Source organism: Cygnus atratus, chromosome 7 (genome assembly GCF_013377495.2).
Source record: "Cygnus atratus isolate AKBS03 ecotype Queensland, Australia chromosome 7, CAtr_DNAZoo_HiC_assembly, whole genome shotgun sequence".
Classification (NCBI taxonomy): domain Eukaryota; kingdom Metazoa; phylum Chordata; class Aves; order Anseriformes; family Anatidae; genus Cygnus; species Cygnus atratus.
Window position 1 is genome coordinate 20944488 of NC_066368.1, and position 15743 is coordinate 20960230.

The 15743-nt window shown below is 37.6% G+C and overlaps 1 protein-coding gene across 1 annotated transcript in view; it reads left to right on the forward strand.

Moving 5' to 3' along the window:
• The window catches only part of TM9SF3 (transmembrane 9 superfamily member 3), a 44608-nt gene extending 34341 nt beyond the window's left edge, over window positions 1–10267 (forward strand). Inside the window, 6 exon segments of the mRNA XM_035545082.2 lie at window positions 2054–2193; window positions 3696–3764; window positions 3854–4000; window positions 4430–4513; window positions 4623–4699; window positions 8629–10267. Coding sequence (XP_035400975.2) covers window positions 2054–2193; window positions 3696–3764; window positions 3854–4000; window positions 4430–4513; window positions 4623–4699; window positions 8629–8696 — 585 coding nt within the window. The 3' untranslated portion in view covers window positions 8697–10267.
• The last annotated feature ends 5476 nt before the right edge of the window (window positions 10268–15743 follow it).

A 15743-nucleotide genomic window follows, 5' to 3' on the forward strand; every position in this document is an offset into this window, starting at 1 on the left:
TTGTAGGTTTTGTTCCAGGTGAGCTTGGAATTCAAGGCTGTTGCTGGATAGTTTCTTTCTACAGTAAAGTAGTGGATTTGCTCTCTACCAGTATCCCCAGCCAAAGGTTATTTCTAAGATCAAGAAATGAAGCTATGAACACCTTGATAACGGCACTGTAAAAGACGGTTCCAACTGGATGAGTAATATGGATGCCCAGCCCTGCTTCTGCCGAGCTTTGTGTTTGAGCCAGGCCTGAAGCCTATGTGCCAGCACGTGTGGGGAGCACCATGGACAGAGCCAGCCCACCACGCCCTGTGCATGCAGGATGCAGAGCAACCTCTTCTTGCAATGGAAATGGTTTCAATATGGTCAGCTAGGAAATTCTTTGGAGCATGTCCAGGCCTTAATTCTTGAATGTCTTTCTTCCCCCTACGGCTCAGACAAGCTGAGATTTTTTAGTCAAGATCCGTTCAAGTTTATTTAGTAGTGATTTCAGAATGTTATTTATTTTTGTGGTAGTGCTTCTCTTCTCCTGTTATGTTGAAGGGCTTTTAAAGGATTTTAGTAAATGTGGCACTCAATATGTTGTTATTTTGTAGTTTTTGGTGTTTTTCTCTGAAAATTCTCATCTACTCATTCTTTTAGATTGAGTAGCTTTCAAGTGCAGGGTCTGCATCCATTAAGTGATTTATATGCTTCTGTAATTCATTCTTAGGTGACCTCAGTGTCCTACCTAAGAAATTGTGCTTGTTTTGCTTGTGTTTTTCCAGTAATAGAAGATGATAAATGGGAGATATTAAATGTGTATTAAATGTATAAAATCTACTTTATTATTGCCAAGTATAAATGCTACTTAGTTTCTCCTTATTTACTGCTGAGGCTTCAGGTTTTAGTGGCTGATGATATAATGCTTTAATAACATCTCGAAGTACAAAGCAGTCTGGAGAGCGTTTCTGCTCATTGACCACCTGTTTAGTGTACCCCTTCTGAGAAGCATAAAATCTTGCTCCATCCGACCCCTGGCAATATTTTCCATTCACATCTGGCCCAGGCTAGTGACAGTATGCAAATCAGTAACAGAAAGATAACTCACTCTATTTTGTCAGATGTTACCTTAAACTCATGTGATTGACTTAATGTTGAGTCTGTGTTGAGCTAATGTAGTACAACTCCTCATCACAAAAAGTTAACAAAATATTTGATGCTAATTGATTTTGTGCTAAAGATTTGAGAGTATTTTACATCTTGCTAAACATTTAAAATTATCCTGTTTTGGAAGATAAAAATATATTGCCTTCCAGGAATAGCAGAACTACATACGTATGTTGAGGGGAAAAAAAAAAGACTCATGATAAACTTCTAAGGAGGATGTTCCATTGCGTAGCACAGGAACATTGGCTTGACTTTGCTGCGTTGTGTGTAAACCTAATCTTTGTATGTAAGTAGGGCCATTGTGCTTCTGAACTGAGTATTTTTGCATACCAGTGGTCATTTGTGTTTTTGGCAGCTCTTAATTACCTGGTTGGTTGAAAAAAATCAAACCCAAAATTTTGATTGGTAGCATTCTGACATGGCTTCACTATTCTTGTTTGGGTTCCTTTTTTTGGTTTGGATTAAAAATCTCATAGCCGTATTTGTCTTAATTATGTATGTGACTGCCTAACTGCTAGATGTTAAGTCCGAGGGATAAATCTGCAAAAAGTTAAGAGAAGCTGACAAAGCTCCAACTGACAAAGCACCATGAAAATTTCAGTTGCATTCCTTTGTGATGCTTTGTGATGTATTGAATATAATGATTAGAGGAAAAACAGTTAAAAAAAATCTATAATAGTTATGTTCTCTGAATTGATGTAAGAAAATATCCTTAAAACTTTTTAATAACATCTACTATAAAGTTTCTTAGGAAATAAATACTTTAATTAAGTAGATGTATATTGACTAATTCTGTATAACCAGGAGTATGATTCTACAGCAATAACTACTAAGGACTAATATATACAGGATATGTTGGTTATCTTCTTTCATCTTTTTATACGTTTTTTAAAATTATTATTTTATTTTTCATTTACAGGTGGCAGTATGCTGCATTTGTTTCTTTGTCATTCTTCCACTGAACCTCGTTGGTACGATTCTTGGCAGAAATCTGTCGGGACAGCCTAATTTTCCATGTCGTGTCAATGCAGTGCCTCGTCCCATACCAGAGAAAAAATGGTAAAGACAACTGTGCATCTTAACTTAGATGTATTCACTTCAGTACATTTAAAATGACTTTTCAGGTGTGATCATTAAAAACCTTTCTAAAGTAACTTTTTTTATTTGCTTTGAGCTGTATCTAGAAGAATACCCGTACTGAAATTTTCTTAGTATTTTTTTTTCTGTTGGATAAAAGCACCATGAGCGGGTAACAGTTAATAGTTGTAGCAGTTCTGGATCACTGGTTTACATTTGGCCTTAAGTACTCTTCAGTCTCTTATGTAAAAGTGATGATTCCAAGGCAGTTCTGATATGGGTATCTTGAAACTAAACCTCACCTCTTTAGTTAATGCCTCTTACAGATTTAGGATTGAATGTGCCTTAGAGGCAGACCTGTTCTGTTTAATGGTTTCCATGTTCAAGCTGAGATATATTTGCAGGGTGAAGGTAGGGAGAAGCTTGCAATGCTCTTCTGCACTTTTGTTGATGGCACAGAGCCTAAAATACTTGAACTATACAGTTCGAATTGTGAATTAATTATTTTTGAAGTCTATGTAAAGGAGTGCCGGTTCTCAAAAAGTAGTCTTCATTTTTTGGCAAATTTGAATGCAGTCATTTTTTCCTACTAATTTATTTCAGTGATGGAAGCAGCAAGCTATGGAAATGAAAGTATCCTCAGAGGATTTTTTTTAATATATTTTTCTTGCTTTTCCTGTTAAGAGGAATGGAACAGTGTTAAGGGGGCACTGAAATGTGTACACCCACAGTAACCAGCAAGTGCAGCACACTTAGTCTCTCGTTAGTGGCAGGTTGTGCAGCTCACAAGCTAGGATTTGGTTTATATTTGATTTATATTGTGGCATGTATCTTGGGAATCTGATGGATTTTGCAGGATTAGGATGACAGATTAAAAGGAATAAGATGCTTTCCATGAAGACAATGAAAGTGCACACCATCAATTTAGACAAGTCTTCAAGTAAATAATAAAGGAAGCTGCAGATGAAGTCACGGATTGCTGGCTAGATTCAGCATCATTGCAAGTACTGGGCAGAGATCACCTTTAGTAAGTGACAGGACCATCTGTGGGTAGCTGAGTATCAATTTTTAGCCGTGTGCTTATGACTCAGTATAGCATTAAAATGAACACTGGTTTTTAATTATATAAGCATTACTCTGAAATTTTCATTGCAGTATTTGCAGTATCTGTGGTCATCAACAGCACTGAGTTTTTACTGTCTTCGTTGAAGGCTAGTGGATGTTACGGGGTTTGATTGTTTAGGCCCTTTTCAGGCAAAAGAGATCCTTTCTGTAGCTGGTAAGACTGGTTAGATTCCTGACCGTAGGCCTGTAGATAAGTGTGAGCCTTATGTTTGTTTCTTACTTCTCCCAAGAAGGACTCCTCCTACCCATACATGACATCCTATTAATTAATCCGTATTATTTTCCTGGTTATATGTCTTAATATATGTTTATAAATAAAAGATTAAAATTGTCCCTAAACTAGTTTTAATGTCTTTCAGGTTCATGGAACCGGCTGTTATTGTTTGCCTAGGTGGAATTCTCCCTTTTGGATCAATTTTTATTGAAATGTGAGTTTGTCAGAGATTTCTCCATTTGATTTAAAAATAATCTAAGTACAATTACAATATCATCTGCATATTTTGTTTGCTCTCTACAGGTATTTCATTTTTACTTCATTCTGGGCTTACAAGATCTACTATGTTTATGGCTTTATGATGTTGGTTCTGGTTATCCTCTGCATTGTGACAGTTTGTGTGACTATCGTTTGTACCTATTTCCTGCTAAATGCAGAGGATTACAGGTGGTAAGTATTCTGTTATTTGCTTAGTTGAACAGACTGTGGAAGTTTTATGGAAAAGCTGTGTCTCATCAGTGTAGACAGGTCTTTTCAAAGTATCCCACAAACAGATTTTAGCTGTAGGGAATAAAAGCAGTTCTCGGACCCTTTCTATCCAGGAGCTTTCTCAGTGAGTGCACATCTGTCCATGCATGTATATATGCATAAAAAATATGCTGAAGCACGAAGGAATATAAAGAAGGGTCATTGCTGGTATTAGTGACAGATGTTGCAATGGAAGCTTTTAGCACTTGTAGCAGACAACATGTAGATTTTGTTAAATAAATCTATAGAACAAAGATGCTTTGTTTTTAGGGCGAGACTTTAGTGCATTGTGCATTTTCTTGGGAAGATTTTTGGTTTAGATGTATGATGGGCATCCATGTTTACTTTCAGGCAATGGACAAGCTTTCTTTCTGCTGCATCAACTGCGATATATGTTTACATGTACTCCTTTTACTACTACTTTTTCAAGACAAAGTAAGTGGTAGTTTTCTTTCTTGAATATCAGATTGCCATATTGTCAAAGAAAAATGTATTGAGAAAGATGAGGAAAAATAACTAGCATAATTTCTTCTCTCTTTTTCAGGATGTATGGCTTGTTTCAAACATCATTTTACTTTGGTTATATGGCAGTATTTAGCACAGCTTTGGGAATAATGTGTGGTAAGTTTCAAATATATTGAAAATTTACTATCAGAATTTTTCAGACTGTCATGTTTCTGGTTTTAGCTTTGTGCTTTGGTGGAGTATGTATGTGGTGCAAGATCTGCTCAAAAAAGTGTACAATCCTTAAAATTAATCTTACATTTCTCTGTTTATACTTTGTTCCTACATAATATAGGAGGTTCCCATAGATTGTGTCTTCTGATAATTTGTTTTAAATTTTAAGGAAGAGCATTTATGTATTGTGCAGAGAATTTCAGCCTCCATGCAAGGTTGAAAGACTCCGTATTGGGCAAGAATACAGTAATAGGTTACATTTTTAATGCAGTCTAAATTCTTCAAAGTAAGTTCCAATTTAAGTTGAATCCATGTTAATTTTTTTGGTTTTGAGTTTTTACTGTTGCTCTGGGATGAGGAGCTAGGTACACACATTGAGCTATCAGTGGTGGTGCAATGCTGATGGCACTACCTTCTGCATCCTATGACATGTTTATGTGAGGGTGACAGTCCAGAAAGGAATGAAACCTCAAGACAGCATTTGAAAAATTAGTATTGGAATATTCGCAGGTGAAGAGAATGCAAAGTGCTCCTGTGTGCATCTGGGTTTCGTTGCTTTTTAAGATACTGTTTTGAGAGATGTTTAGAGGAAAACACCTCTCTTGGCATGGAAGTCATCTGATGAAGCCATGTATGCTTATTTAACTGTTAGCTTTATTTTTACTCTTTGCTTTATGACTTTCAGGAAGTGCTGCTTTGTTCTTTTGCACTTTACATTACCTGCTTTTCAAGTATGATCCTTATTTAATACTTTCCTTCCTACCAGTGAATAGTCCTATAGCCTCTAGTGGAAGGCTTTCTCTCAGATATTTGAGGCCCATCCCCAGAGGGTAATTTTACTATGCTTTTTGAAGGGGGGAGGGAAGGAATCAGCTCTTAGCTGCTGAGTACCTGTTACCCATTTCTCTTGTGAAATCTAATCTTGCCTCATTGGGTTCTTGGCACATTACAAGACTTCCCTGCTGTTCTGGTAGTCTTGCAGCCATTTTTTTTCTTTAATAGGCTTATACTTTTCAGCTCTAATCTTTTCTTTATAAAGTGCTCAGGCTGGTATTGATTAAAATGTCTATGATGAAGAAGCCAAGCTTGCCCACCAGTTCCAGTAATTAAAATGTTTTGTGTTCTTTTTAACATGGAAAAGGAAGATTGTAAAATGCTTTCCTGTCATTGTAGGACGCTACCCGATAGAATATTGGAACAAATTCTAAATTTATTCAGAATCAGAAAATACTTGTGTGTATGAAATCTTATTTCCACAACCGTATTGAGATTATTTTTCCTTTTTCATTTTTAACTGTGTTGGAAGAGAAGCTGTGAGATTCCTTTTTACTGTGAACTCCTATTTTCAGCATGCTGGGGGAAGAAAAAAAAATCCCTATCAAAAGCATTTGTCCAGGGAACTTGCTGTCGTTGAGATCTAACGACGTGTCAGCACAAACGCTGCACAATGCCATAGTGACTACATCTCTAGTGAAAGCGTGTAGAGCTGTGCTTTGGATGCTCGTGTAAATTAGCATGTTCAGTATCACACAGCCGGATATAAAACAAACTAGTTTGGACCAAGGCAGTAAGCTAGTATCTTCCAACTCTTGTTTTCAGCGCTTCTGATTATGCTTACTGAACTCAAATCCCACATGTAGTAGGATGCTTTGATCCAAAGTTTTTTGCCCTCTACAGAGCATCTAAGCCCAGGGACTGGACAGTAGGGAGCCATGAGAACTTCCAAATCTTTTGAGCTCCTCATACTTGCCTCTTAGTGCCAGAGAACAAAATTGAGTTATGAACTCAGTGTATGGCTTAGGAATTAAGTAGTATAGAATGGTCTTTTGCAATACCACGCTTTGGCATCCGGATAATACTGTAAGTATGATTGAAGGATGTTTGAAAAGCTTACGTGCTTACAAAGACACAGCTGTAGTAAGTGCTAATTGGCTTGAAGTAATAGATGGGAAATAATCTATGATTTCTTTGCAGCTGCTCTTCCTTGCTATTTGGCTTATTTTGGGTTCTGTTCATTTAAAAGGCTTGTTCTGCTGAAATACGCTTACAGTCTATTTCTGCTAAACGTATGTAGGCTAGAACCAAATTAAACACCTTATCAGGTGATTAAAAAAGAATCAATGTGATTGCTTTTTTATTTAAACAAGCCTGCATTTGTCTCAGGAGGGCGTTGCTTAATTGTTTGTCATCATTGTCTAGTGTTCCTCCCCCTCCCCCTGCTTTTATTCAACTCCTGTGAAGTAGCCTTGAGGATTAATTTGCTGGTTTGGACGTGACCATGACTGGTACTTCATGGATAAGGCTGCTGTGGTTCAGGATGGGTTGTGACTTGTTTATGGAATTTAGAGCTGTGGTCTCCTGTGACTGCTGCTCTCTACTCTTCCCCCTCACTTCCATCTCATGCACACATTCTACAGATCCCAAATGAACCACAGTTAGTGCTTTGCTCTCCTAAATGTCTGTAGTATCTGGCATGGGCAAAAAAAGTATCTGGCATAGGCAAAAAGTGATGTCTTAAAACAGGGGTCCAGCGCCCTTATTTTGTCCGTTTGCTGCCTGCAACAGAAGATGAGTTCCTCCACAGTCTACAGAACAGTCTGTGTGCTTCTGTTTGACTCCAAGCTTATGTCACCTCTGCACGTCATTGCCAGGCTTCCTCTCTGCTGCATCCTCAGCACGCTTGCTTGTGAGCAGCAACCTGATCTTGTATGCAGTGTATTAATTTTAATTGGACTCTACTTTGTCCAAGTTTGTAATACAAGTACTTCATTTGCTGACTAGTGGAATGATTGTCATGATATTTTACACTGCTTGAAATGCCATGCAACAACGTAGACTGACTCTACAGGCTCTTTATTATTCCAGTGGTACTGGAATCATTCATCAGGTTTGCTTTGTGCAGATCTCCTGATTTTATATGAATGTTGGGCTTTGGGGGTCTGAAAACCAGAATTCTGTGCATGTTTAATGGCTGGACTCATGAATTACTTGAGCAGTCCCCAGGATTTAAAGAACTGTCCCAATTCTAAATAAATCTGTGGTCAGCAAAGGTAGCTGAAAGAAAAGCACTGGACAGTTCACTGCAGATATTGTATGACAATGATGCTTAATCAGCCTGGCAAAATAGGTTCTGGGTTTCAACAGTAGGCTGCTGCATCTCTTTCTGAGAAGAGGTCCTAGTCCTGTGCATTTTTTAAAAATTTTCCAGGTGTCCTTAGTCCTGCAGTATTTTGGATTTAGCATAAACTGTTGCCCCTATCAAAAATGCAGTGACCTGTTCTTTTACTACGGCTGTGACAATGCATAATCTGCTCATGACTCTTACTAATTTGAAAACCACAGGTTGCAATTTCCTTTAACTACTAACTGCTACTAGTTTAATCTCTTTGTACAGACCTCCTTGGAGTTTAAGACTCCTGGGATGGGGATCTATTATTGTTTGTGCCTTGTGGGAAGGAAAAAGCCATCTGCCAATAAAACACTCATCCAGAAGGCATGCAACTTCTAATAAAAACCCGCCCTCCCATCCACCTTCCCTGCAGAGTGGGTGATTGTACGTTTTTTACCCTCTGTTCAGAAAAAGGGACCTGCTTATTGGCAGCAGTGGGGGAGCCGCTATATTTATCGAGGCCAAGTGAGCATGGCCTCTTGGTAAGATGGCTTAATAGATTTAGTTTGCTAGGCTAGGGGAGTTCTTGCCAGACGTTCACTGGGAGCATGGATAATTGGAATTTGAGAAAAATATTGCAGGTAAATAATTTTCTGTGTGCAGAGTGCATGGTTTTATGTGACTCTGTTGAAGTGTGTGTGTGTTATTTCTGATTTATTTTGATCAGCTCTAATGTATTCAACATCTTCTGTTTATTTTTCAGGAGCTATTGGTTACATGGGAACAAGTGCCTTTGTTCGTAAAATCTACACTAATGTGAAAATTGACTAAGGAAATAAGAAAATTGAACTATGGATCAGTTCCTGTTTTCAGGGGGATGAACTTGCACAACAAAAAGCGCGAGAAGAGATTTGGGTTTTAACACTGGGCACTATATGGGTCTCCATTTTGTGGATGGCTTAAAGTAACATCTATTTCATTGATCCTAGGTTCTTACTGACTGCTTTCTCCAACTGTTCACAGCAAATGCTTGGATTATATGCAGTAGGCATTACTACAGTACGTGGCTAATCTTCCCAAAAAAAAATAAGGAAAAAAAACCTAGCTCGTTAAAGATGAATAGACTAGCTCTCTTCAGTGAAGAGGACAAACAGTTTATTTAAAGCATTTGTTCCATTCAATAAAAAGAGGGAAACTTGGCTGCTAAAACTACTTGATTAGTAGTCTTCCTGGTACTTAACATTTCTAAATTATGTAAAAATGCTGTTCCAGAAAGATTACTTTTCTGATTTTTACTGCCATTGCCAGGATAGGAGGTATGTTTTATATTTTGAATCCAGGTGCTTTTGGGTTTATTTGCAGTATCAACTATACCCTACACATTTGTTTAAAAAATAATTTAAAAATATAGAAAAAACCCACCTGCATGTAATATATCAGCTATTGTTCTAGTTGGACCAACTTCCCTTTATTTATCTTTAAAGTAATATCCAGCAACATCTTAAATCCATCCAAAGAAAATACAGTTTGAAGACGGAGTGTGTTCTCTGCAATGCAATTTACTGTACAGTTAGAAAGCAAAATGTTACATGAAGAGGATTGTTTGTTTTTTAATAAACACTCTGAGGTCTAGATTAAAACAAAACCAACATTTTAACTGAATGTCTAAAGTGATTCTCCTTTTCTTTCCAAGTTAGTCTTGCATATTTTTTTTTGGTTTGGGTTTGAATGAGAATTTTCCTTTAGACTTACAAGGGGTAATAAGTGTATATAACATTAAATAATGTAACTTAGGTGTAGATCCCAAATGTATTTGGATGTACAGATTTACTACAGAGTACTTTTCTGATGATTCGGTGTAAAAAATGTGTGAATTTGGGTGGCTTTTTACATCTTGCCTGCCATTGCATGAAAAGTTGGGGTTTCTTCACAATGTGTGTATGTCATGCTTTTCTGTTCCTTTTCCTTTCTGAAGCTCTTACAGGACTTAAATTTGTAATTTAGAACATTTTAATTTTTGTTAATCCTATCTGGACACTTGTAACATCAAAAGCATAGTTGCTTTAGAGTGTTCAGAAAACTAAAATAAACTTTTCAGACAAAAATATTCTGATTGTGGAAACAGATGAGTTTGCAGTTGAAAGTGTTTGAAAAGGCAATACTGCTGAATGCCAATTTCTGCATATGATATTAGTATGGTTTTCAAATATCAAAGTCCCACACTTTGAATTCAGAATTTGCTTGCAACTGTATTGTACAATACAGCTCCAAAGTGGATGACCAGCCCAAAAAGATTCTTCTTGGCTGAATTCTTTGTGGAGAAGTATGTTTTGTGATCCAGCTAATGTACTGAGAAAAAAGGGGGTAAGCACAGACTGAAATAAATGGGCAGATAAAGTTAAGTCTTTCTAAGATGACTGTTAATTATGCACTGTATAAGCTAGAAGAATCCTGAGTGTGTTTGTGACAGATTTAAGAGCCGCTTGGCTTGATGGATTTGTGTTTTGTTTCTTTTGGGGGGGTGGGGGGGGGCAGGAGGGGGCGTCTGCCATATCAGGATGTTTTTATCAGTGTGGCTGTCTGAAATACAGCACCAGCCACGGAGAAGGCAACTTCCTGAATTTAAAAAATGAGCAAAGTGGTTGTATTGATTAGTACTGTATTGTCTCCATAAAAAGTATTGATAATGCAGTAGCCACAATGAGAAACAACCCTGCTTCTGCAGGGGTGGGTTGAAGAGTGGGGAAACTGAACTTACAGTTAATACTGAGAAGCGATGCATCCTGCTGTATATAGCTTCGGTAACATATTTGAGCTTTCAGCTCTGATTTTCTTGGCCAATTTTAACCAATCTCTCAGAAAATAATTAAGTTTTGCTTCAAGTGAATGGTTGGTGTCTGTAGCTGAACACTCTGCCATTTAACAGAAGATAATTCTTTTTTTAAAGTACAGGCTGATTTTGAGATGGGCTCATAAACTGTATCAACAGTTAGTTTTCCTTTGTTCTAAAACATGGAGACTTAAAGCAAAAAATGGGGTTTGTACTCGTTCTTGCTTGTGCATATGGATGGGAGAAGCCCTCTGTTCATCCATGTTCTTGTAAATCTAAAGTGAGAAGCCATTATCTCCACACAATAAATACATTAAGTACTCCTCTGAGATACAAGTTTTTTAAAGGGAATATTTTGATAATGGGTCTGTTTCTCTATTTAGAGCACTGCTATGTGATTAGTCTATCAGAAATGTCACTAAATGGTTTGTGAATTTCATTTAATCACTTTTTAATACCACAGAACGGTGGGCTGCCTACCTGCTTTCTCTATCCTCTGGCATTATTAGCTTTTGCATACCCAGATAGGATTGTATAGCTTTTAAAGTGACATTGAAAAGATACTTACTGCACAGGCATTGCTTTTCTTTCTGCAAGCACGTTCCTCTGGAGAAGTACTGTGCTTAAATAATTGACATTTTTGTACTTCCACCGTAGCACATGAGTAAGTTGGGATTTTACTTTGCTTTCCCCCTTTCTTTTGGTTTCTGAAGGAGTGCAAAATGTGACCGGTTTTGAACAGCTTGTCTCTACGGTTGCTGTTTGGGGTAAGGCCATTTATTTGCCCACCCCCAAAAAAATGCGGATATGGTGTGAACCATCTTGCTTAATAGAATTTGGAAGTTCTCTGCTTAGATGATGTAGTCCTTCCTCTTTTATGGAAGAAATAAAGATGCTACAGACAACACTCCTCTTTCCATGGTTGTTTCTTAGGATTTTCTGGTTCTTGAATTGAAGCTTTTGATGACTCCACAGCTGGCCATTCAGTGCTTCTCCTATTTCTGGGGCCAGAGAATTGAGCAAATAGTTGTGTAGTGATAGCCAGTATTGATCAAATGCTTTAGATAAATACAATTTAAAATCTTATATATTGTGGCAGAGTACATACGGAAAGCACTTCTGGTACTTTCTGTGTGAGAAGTGCATAAACACTGGATTGGATGTAATGGAGACTGCAAATAAATATATTATGCTCCTTTCTGATGTCTGAACATTTTGAAACAAGTTATCTATTAATTCCTCTCCAGATTTACATTCCAAAGTTTGTAAAGGGTACACATTACTTTCTGTACAATAGTGTAGGAGTACTTTTCACAAGTTTCAGATATTAAATATATATGTGTGTATATATATATATACACCGTTAATATTATGCTTTTGGTGTTATAAAACTGGGTAAAATTGGTAACATGTTTTAAAATATTTTTATCAAGGGGCATCTACTAGCTTTTGTGAAGATTTGCATTTCTTATCACCATCATCACTGCACAGGTAACTCAAATGAGGGTTATGTTTTGCTCTGGCTTCAGCATCAATAGCATCCAGCCAACTTGCCTGATGAAGGATATGTAGGCAGCTTTACTGAAGACAGCAGAGTTGCATAAGTGTGACTGCATCAGCAATTACTCCTGAAATGTGTCAGAAACGTATGAGCTCAGGAGAAAAAAAAAAGCCACTTCTGCAGTCTGTGGGCAGGTAAACTGAGTAGTTGGAGCTAGAGTTAATTGAAGGGTCCCCTTATATTGAATTAATTCTTAAGCTTGTAGTTTAATTAATTAGTTCTTAAGTATGTGCTTTAATTAAAAGTCAGTTGGAACTGTGGATTGGACAAGGATTCCATCCTCTGGATCCCTTCAGTCTTTCCTAGCTGAATGCACTGTGGTAGTGGCAGACCTGCAATGGCTGTTGGCACTTCTCCTGAACCAGCAGTCTAAACCAAATATCTCTTAACAGGGTTAACACTGAAGTCATAAAAGCCACTGCTATTGTTAAAATTTTGTTGCAATAAAGCCCCTCTTCAAAATTTTGAAGCAGCGCATTTACAGCTTGCGTTCTTTGGTAGCATCTTTTTGCAAAAAAAAAAAAAATGTTTTGGTGCCATCTTTGGAAGGCAGAAATGTAGAAATGAACCCTGCAAAGGACCACTTTTTTTTCTAAATAATTTCAGTGAGAAAATTCTCCCCGTTTTGTGAGGAGATGCATCAGCATGCAAGTTTTACAAGTAGCACTAGTATTGTTCACATCTTGCAGTTTTATCCAGGAGGTTTCTTTTCAGTTAGGGGGAAGGGCTGTTACTACATTTACTTTCATGGCTAGTTACATTGTTATGATGTTTTTTGTTTGTGGTTTTTTTTTTTTTTTTTGGGGGGGGGGGCATGGGGGGAAAAAAATGCTGTGAGAATCCGTGAATCTTGGAAGGCTTTCTGCAGTTTCAATACATTTGAGCAGTTATTGGACAGAATTGCTTTTAAAGGGCAGAAACCCAGCTGGGAAAAGGATAAGAAAGAGTTGCTTTATTGAGTGGACTATCCTCTTTCAAAGACAAGCCTCTGGAGACAAATTTTTAGTTCCAGTATCATGTGCCCCAGCCCCATATCAATTGCTGCCTTTTTATTTTCATCAGTGTGTTCACCATGGTGCAGGGCTTTCATTTGCAATGTGTAGTGCAAATGAAGCCAGGGGGGTTGGCGGGGGTGTTAGTTGTTACAAATATTTGTGGCTTATGGGAGAGTTAATTTTCCTACTAATACAATTCTGAAATATATGTCATGCATGTCTGGAGGCTCTGTTGTGGCAAGGCTTTACTTCTTATGAAAAGAAAACCTGTAGGAACTTTCCCTACATTCTAGACCGAAGATTTCCTTCAAGATCTTAGGCTTTGGAGCATTCCAAAGCATATCGACTATTCAAGTTCACTTTTATCCTTCAGCTAGCTTTGCGTGACTGCCTTCCAGAAAATACGTGCATTTTTAGCATTGGGAGCTCATGTGCAATAAACAAAATACCAAACTTTTTTTTTTCTGTTAAGAAATAACCTTTACTTAGAAATAAACTTTTCTAATATCGTGAGGCATACTTCCCATGCAATGCAGGAGTTACCTTGATAAGACTTAAGCACTGTAAACTTGAAATACTATGCTGGGTCTGAGCCAAAAAGTTCAGTCTCCAGTACTTCTATCTAAAAAGCTGAGCAAACTAGGAAAAAAAAATGCTGTAATTAGCATGCTATGATTTTTTTTTTTTTCCTGAAGACACTGAGTGGCAAGCTTCTACTTGGTTTATGAAAAATTTTGAGAGTTTTGGGAACTTTTTGTGAAGCTTCTAAACACAGCTGAGAAAATCATGCAATACTGAACTCAAGGAAGCTTTTGTTTGTGGCTCATTTCCCAAAGGTTTGTGTCAAATGTTTTGGAACTGTGTGATATACTAAAGCATTAGACAAGGCATGGTTGTTTTCTGGGCTACTAGAGATGTAATGCTCCCTTGGAGTTCATGTTACGCAGTTACTTGATTCTGAATCGCTACAGTCTTGGTTTAGCCATATCACTTTACTGGGCTGAGAATATGGTATATCCTATCCGTTGCATTTCAGTATTAGCTTAGCCTGAGGCTTTTCCTTGCTTTGCTAAAGAGGTGTAGTTGCAAAAATGGGGAGGATGTTTTCTCATTTCCCACCTAATGTCTGGCGCAAAACAGCGAGCATTATGATGAACCAGTTTATATTAAAAAGAGGTCTGGCAGTTTTACAGACACACATTTACCTGCAAGAATCAGAGATGATGCTTTTTCAAGTGATTTTTACAATAAAATGTTGAAGAGGTGCAATTAGGTTACTTAAGTTCTGCGTTCGGACTCCGCAAAATCACTTTCAGTAATCTGAGTTGCTTATCTGAAAGTTGATTTTGAGATTTTTTTTCCTGTTTATCTCACTATCAGGAAGTGAATGAATGCAAACATCTACCATTGTCTGAATCTGAAATGTAAACACTTCTTTTTAATGATATATATAGCTAAATAAATAATGGAAAAGGAAATGGCTATTTCTGATTTTAGCAGTGTAAAGCGCAACATGTAAGATGAACCTAAAGTATTGTTTACCTAATTAGATGAAATGTCTGCATGGTCTGTACCACAGCCAGGTGTGTGATTTGGTTGCAGATGCTACTACAGATAAATCCACATGCAGAAACTGTGATTGGGAGACTTCTTTATGGCAATTCTTCATGAAGCATTACCAAAGCTTTTTTGGCAAATTCAGTCACTCTAAACTCAGGTAGGATGTGCTGTCAAACACTAAGAGATGCCTGTGGGTGAGCAGATAAATGCAACTATCCCATCCTTTAGGAAAGAGGGAAAAAAATATTTGACAGAAGATTTTCTATAGCAAAATACAGGCTGTTCTTTGGAAAGACCAATGGATTCACCTTCCAGAGTTTTGAACTCAGCAGATGCTTTTCCAAAGGTGTTCCCATGCACTGCTGTTTAACCTTGCAGCAGACACCACCAAAAGCACTAACTGCTCAGAGCTTTCCAAACACAACTGACTCCTGTGTGAACCCTGGAAATAGATGTTAAGTGAATTAATGGAACATCATTTCACATACCTCAATTTGGGAAACAGTGGTCAAGCCAAAATTCATACTTCAGATAAGACAGATTTCTCCCCCTGACTCCCACAGCTTGTCTCAGTACATCTCAAAAATGCCTCAGTTAGTAATTTGCTTTTCCCCACGGAGTTTAAGGACTGCAGTCACAATGGGAAAATGTTTGGTGTTTTCTTTTTTTTTTTTTTTTTTAGATGGGTAACTTACACTGCTGTCTGCTGCTATTTTGGTGAACAAAAATGATTTTTCCAAACATGAGTTACTTACTCCTATCTTCCTGAAGAAATGTCAGTGCTTGTGTCTACGCTGGGCTATGTCAATACATTTATGTTGAATTGCTAACAGCTCTGTGTGCTGGGAGCTGTCTTGTATGGCAGATTTCAGAACCCCTGGAACATATTTAAGCAGACATGTGTCAGCACCTTTAAAGATTCCTTTTGGGCA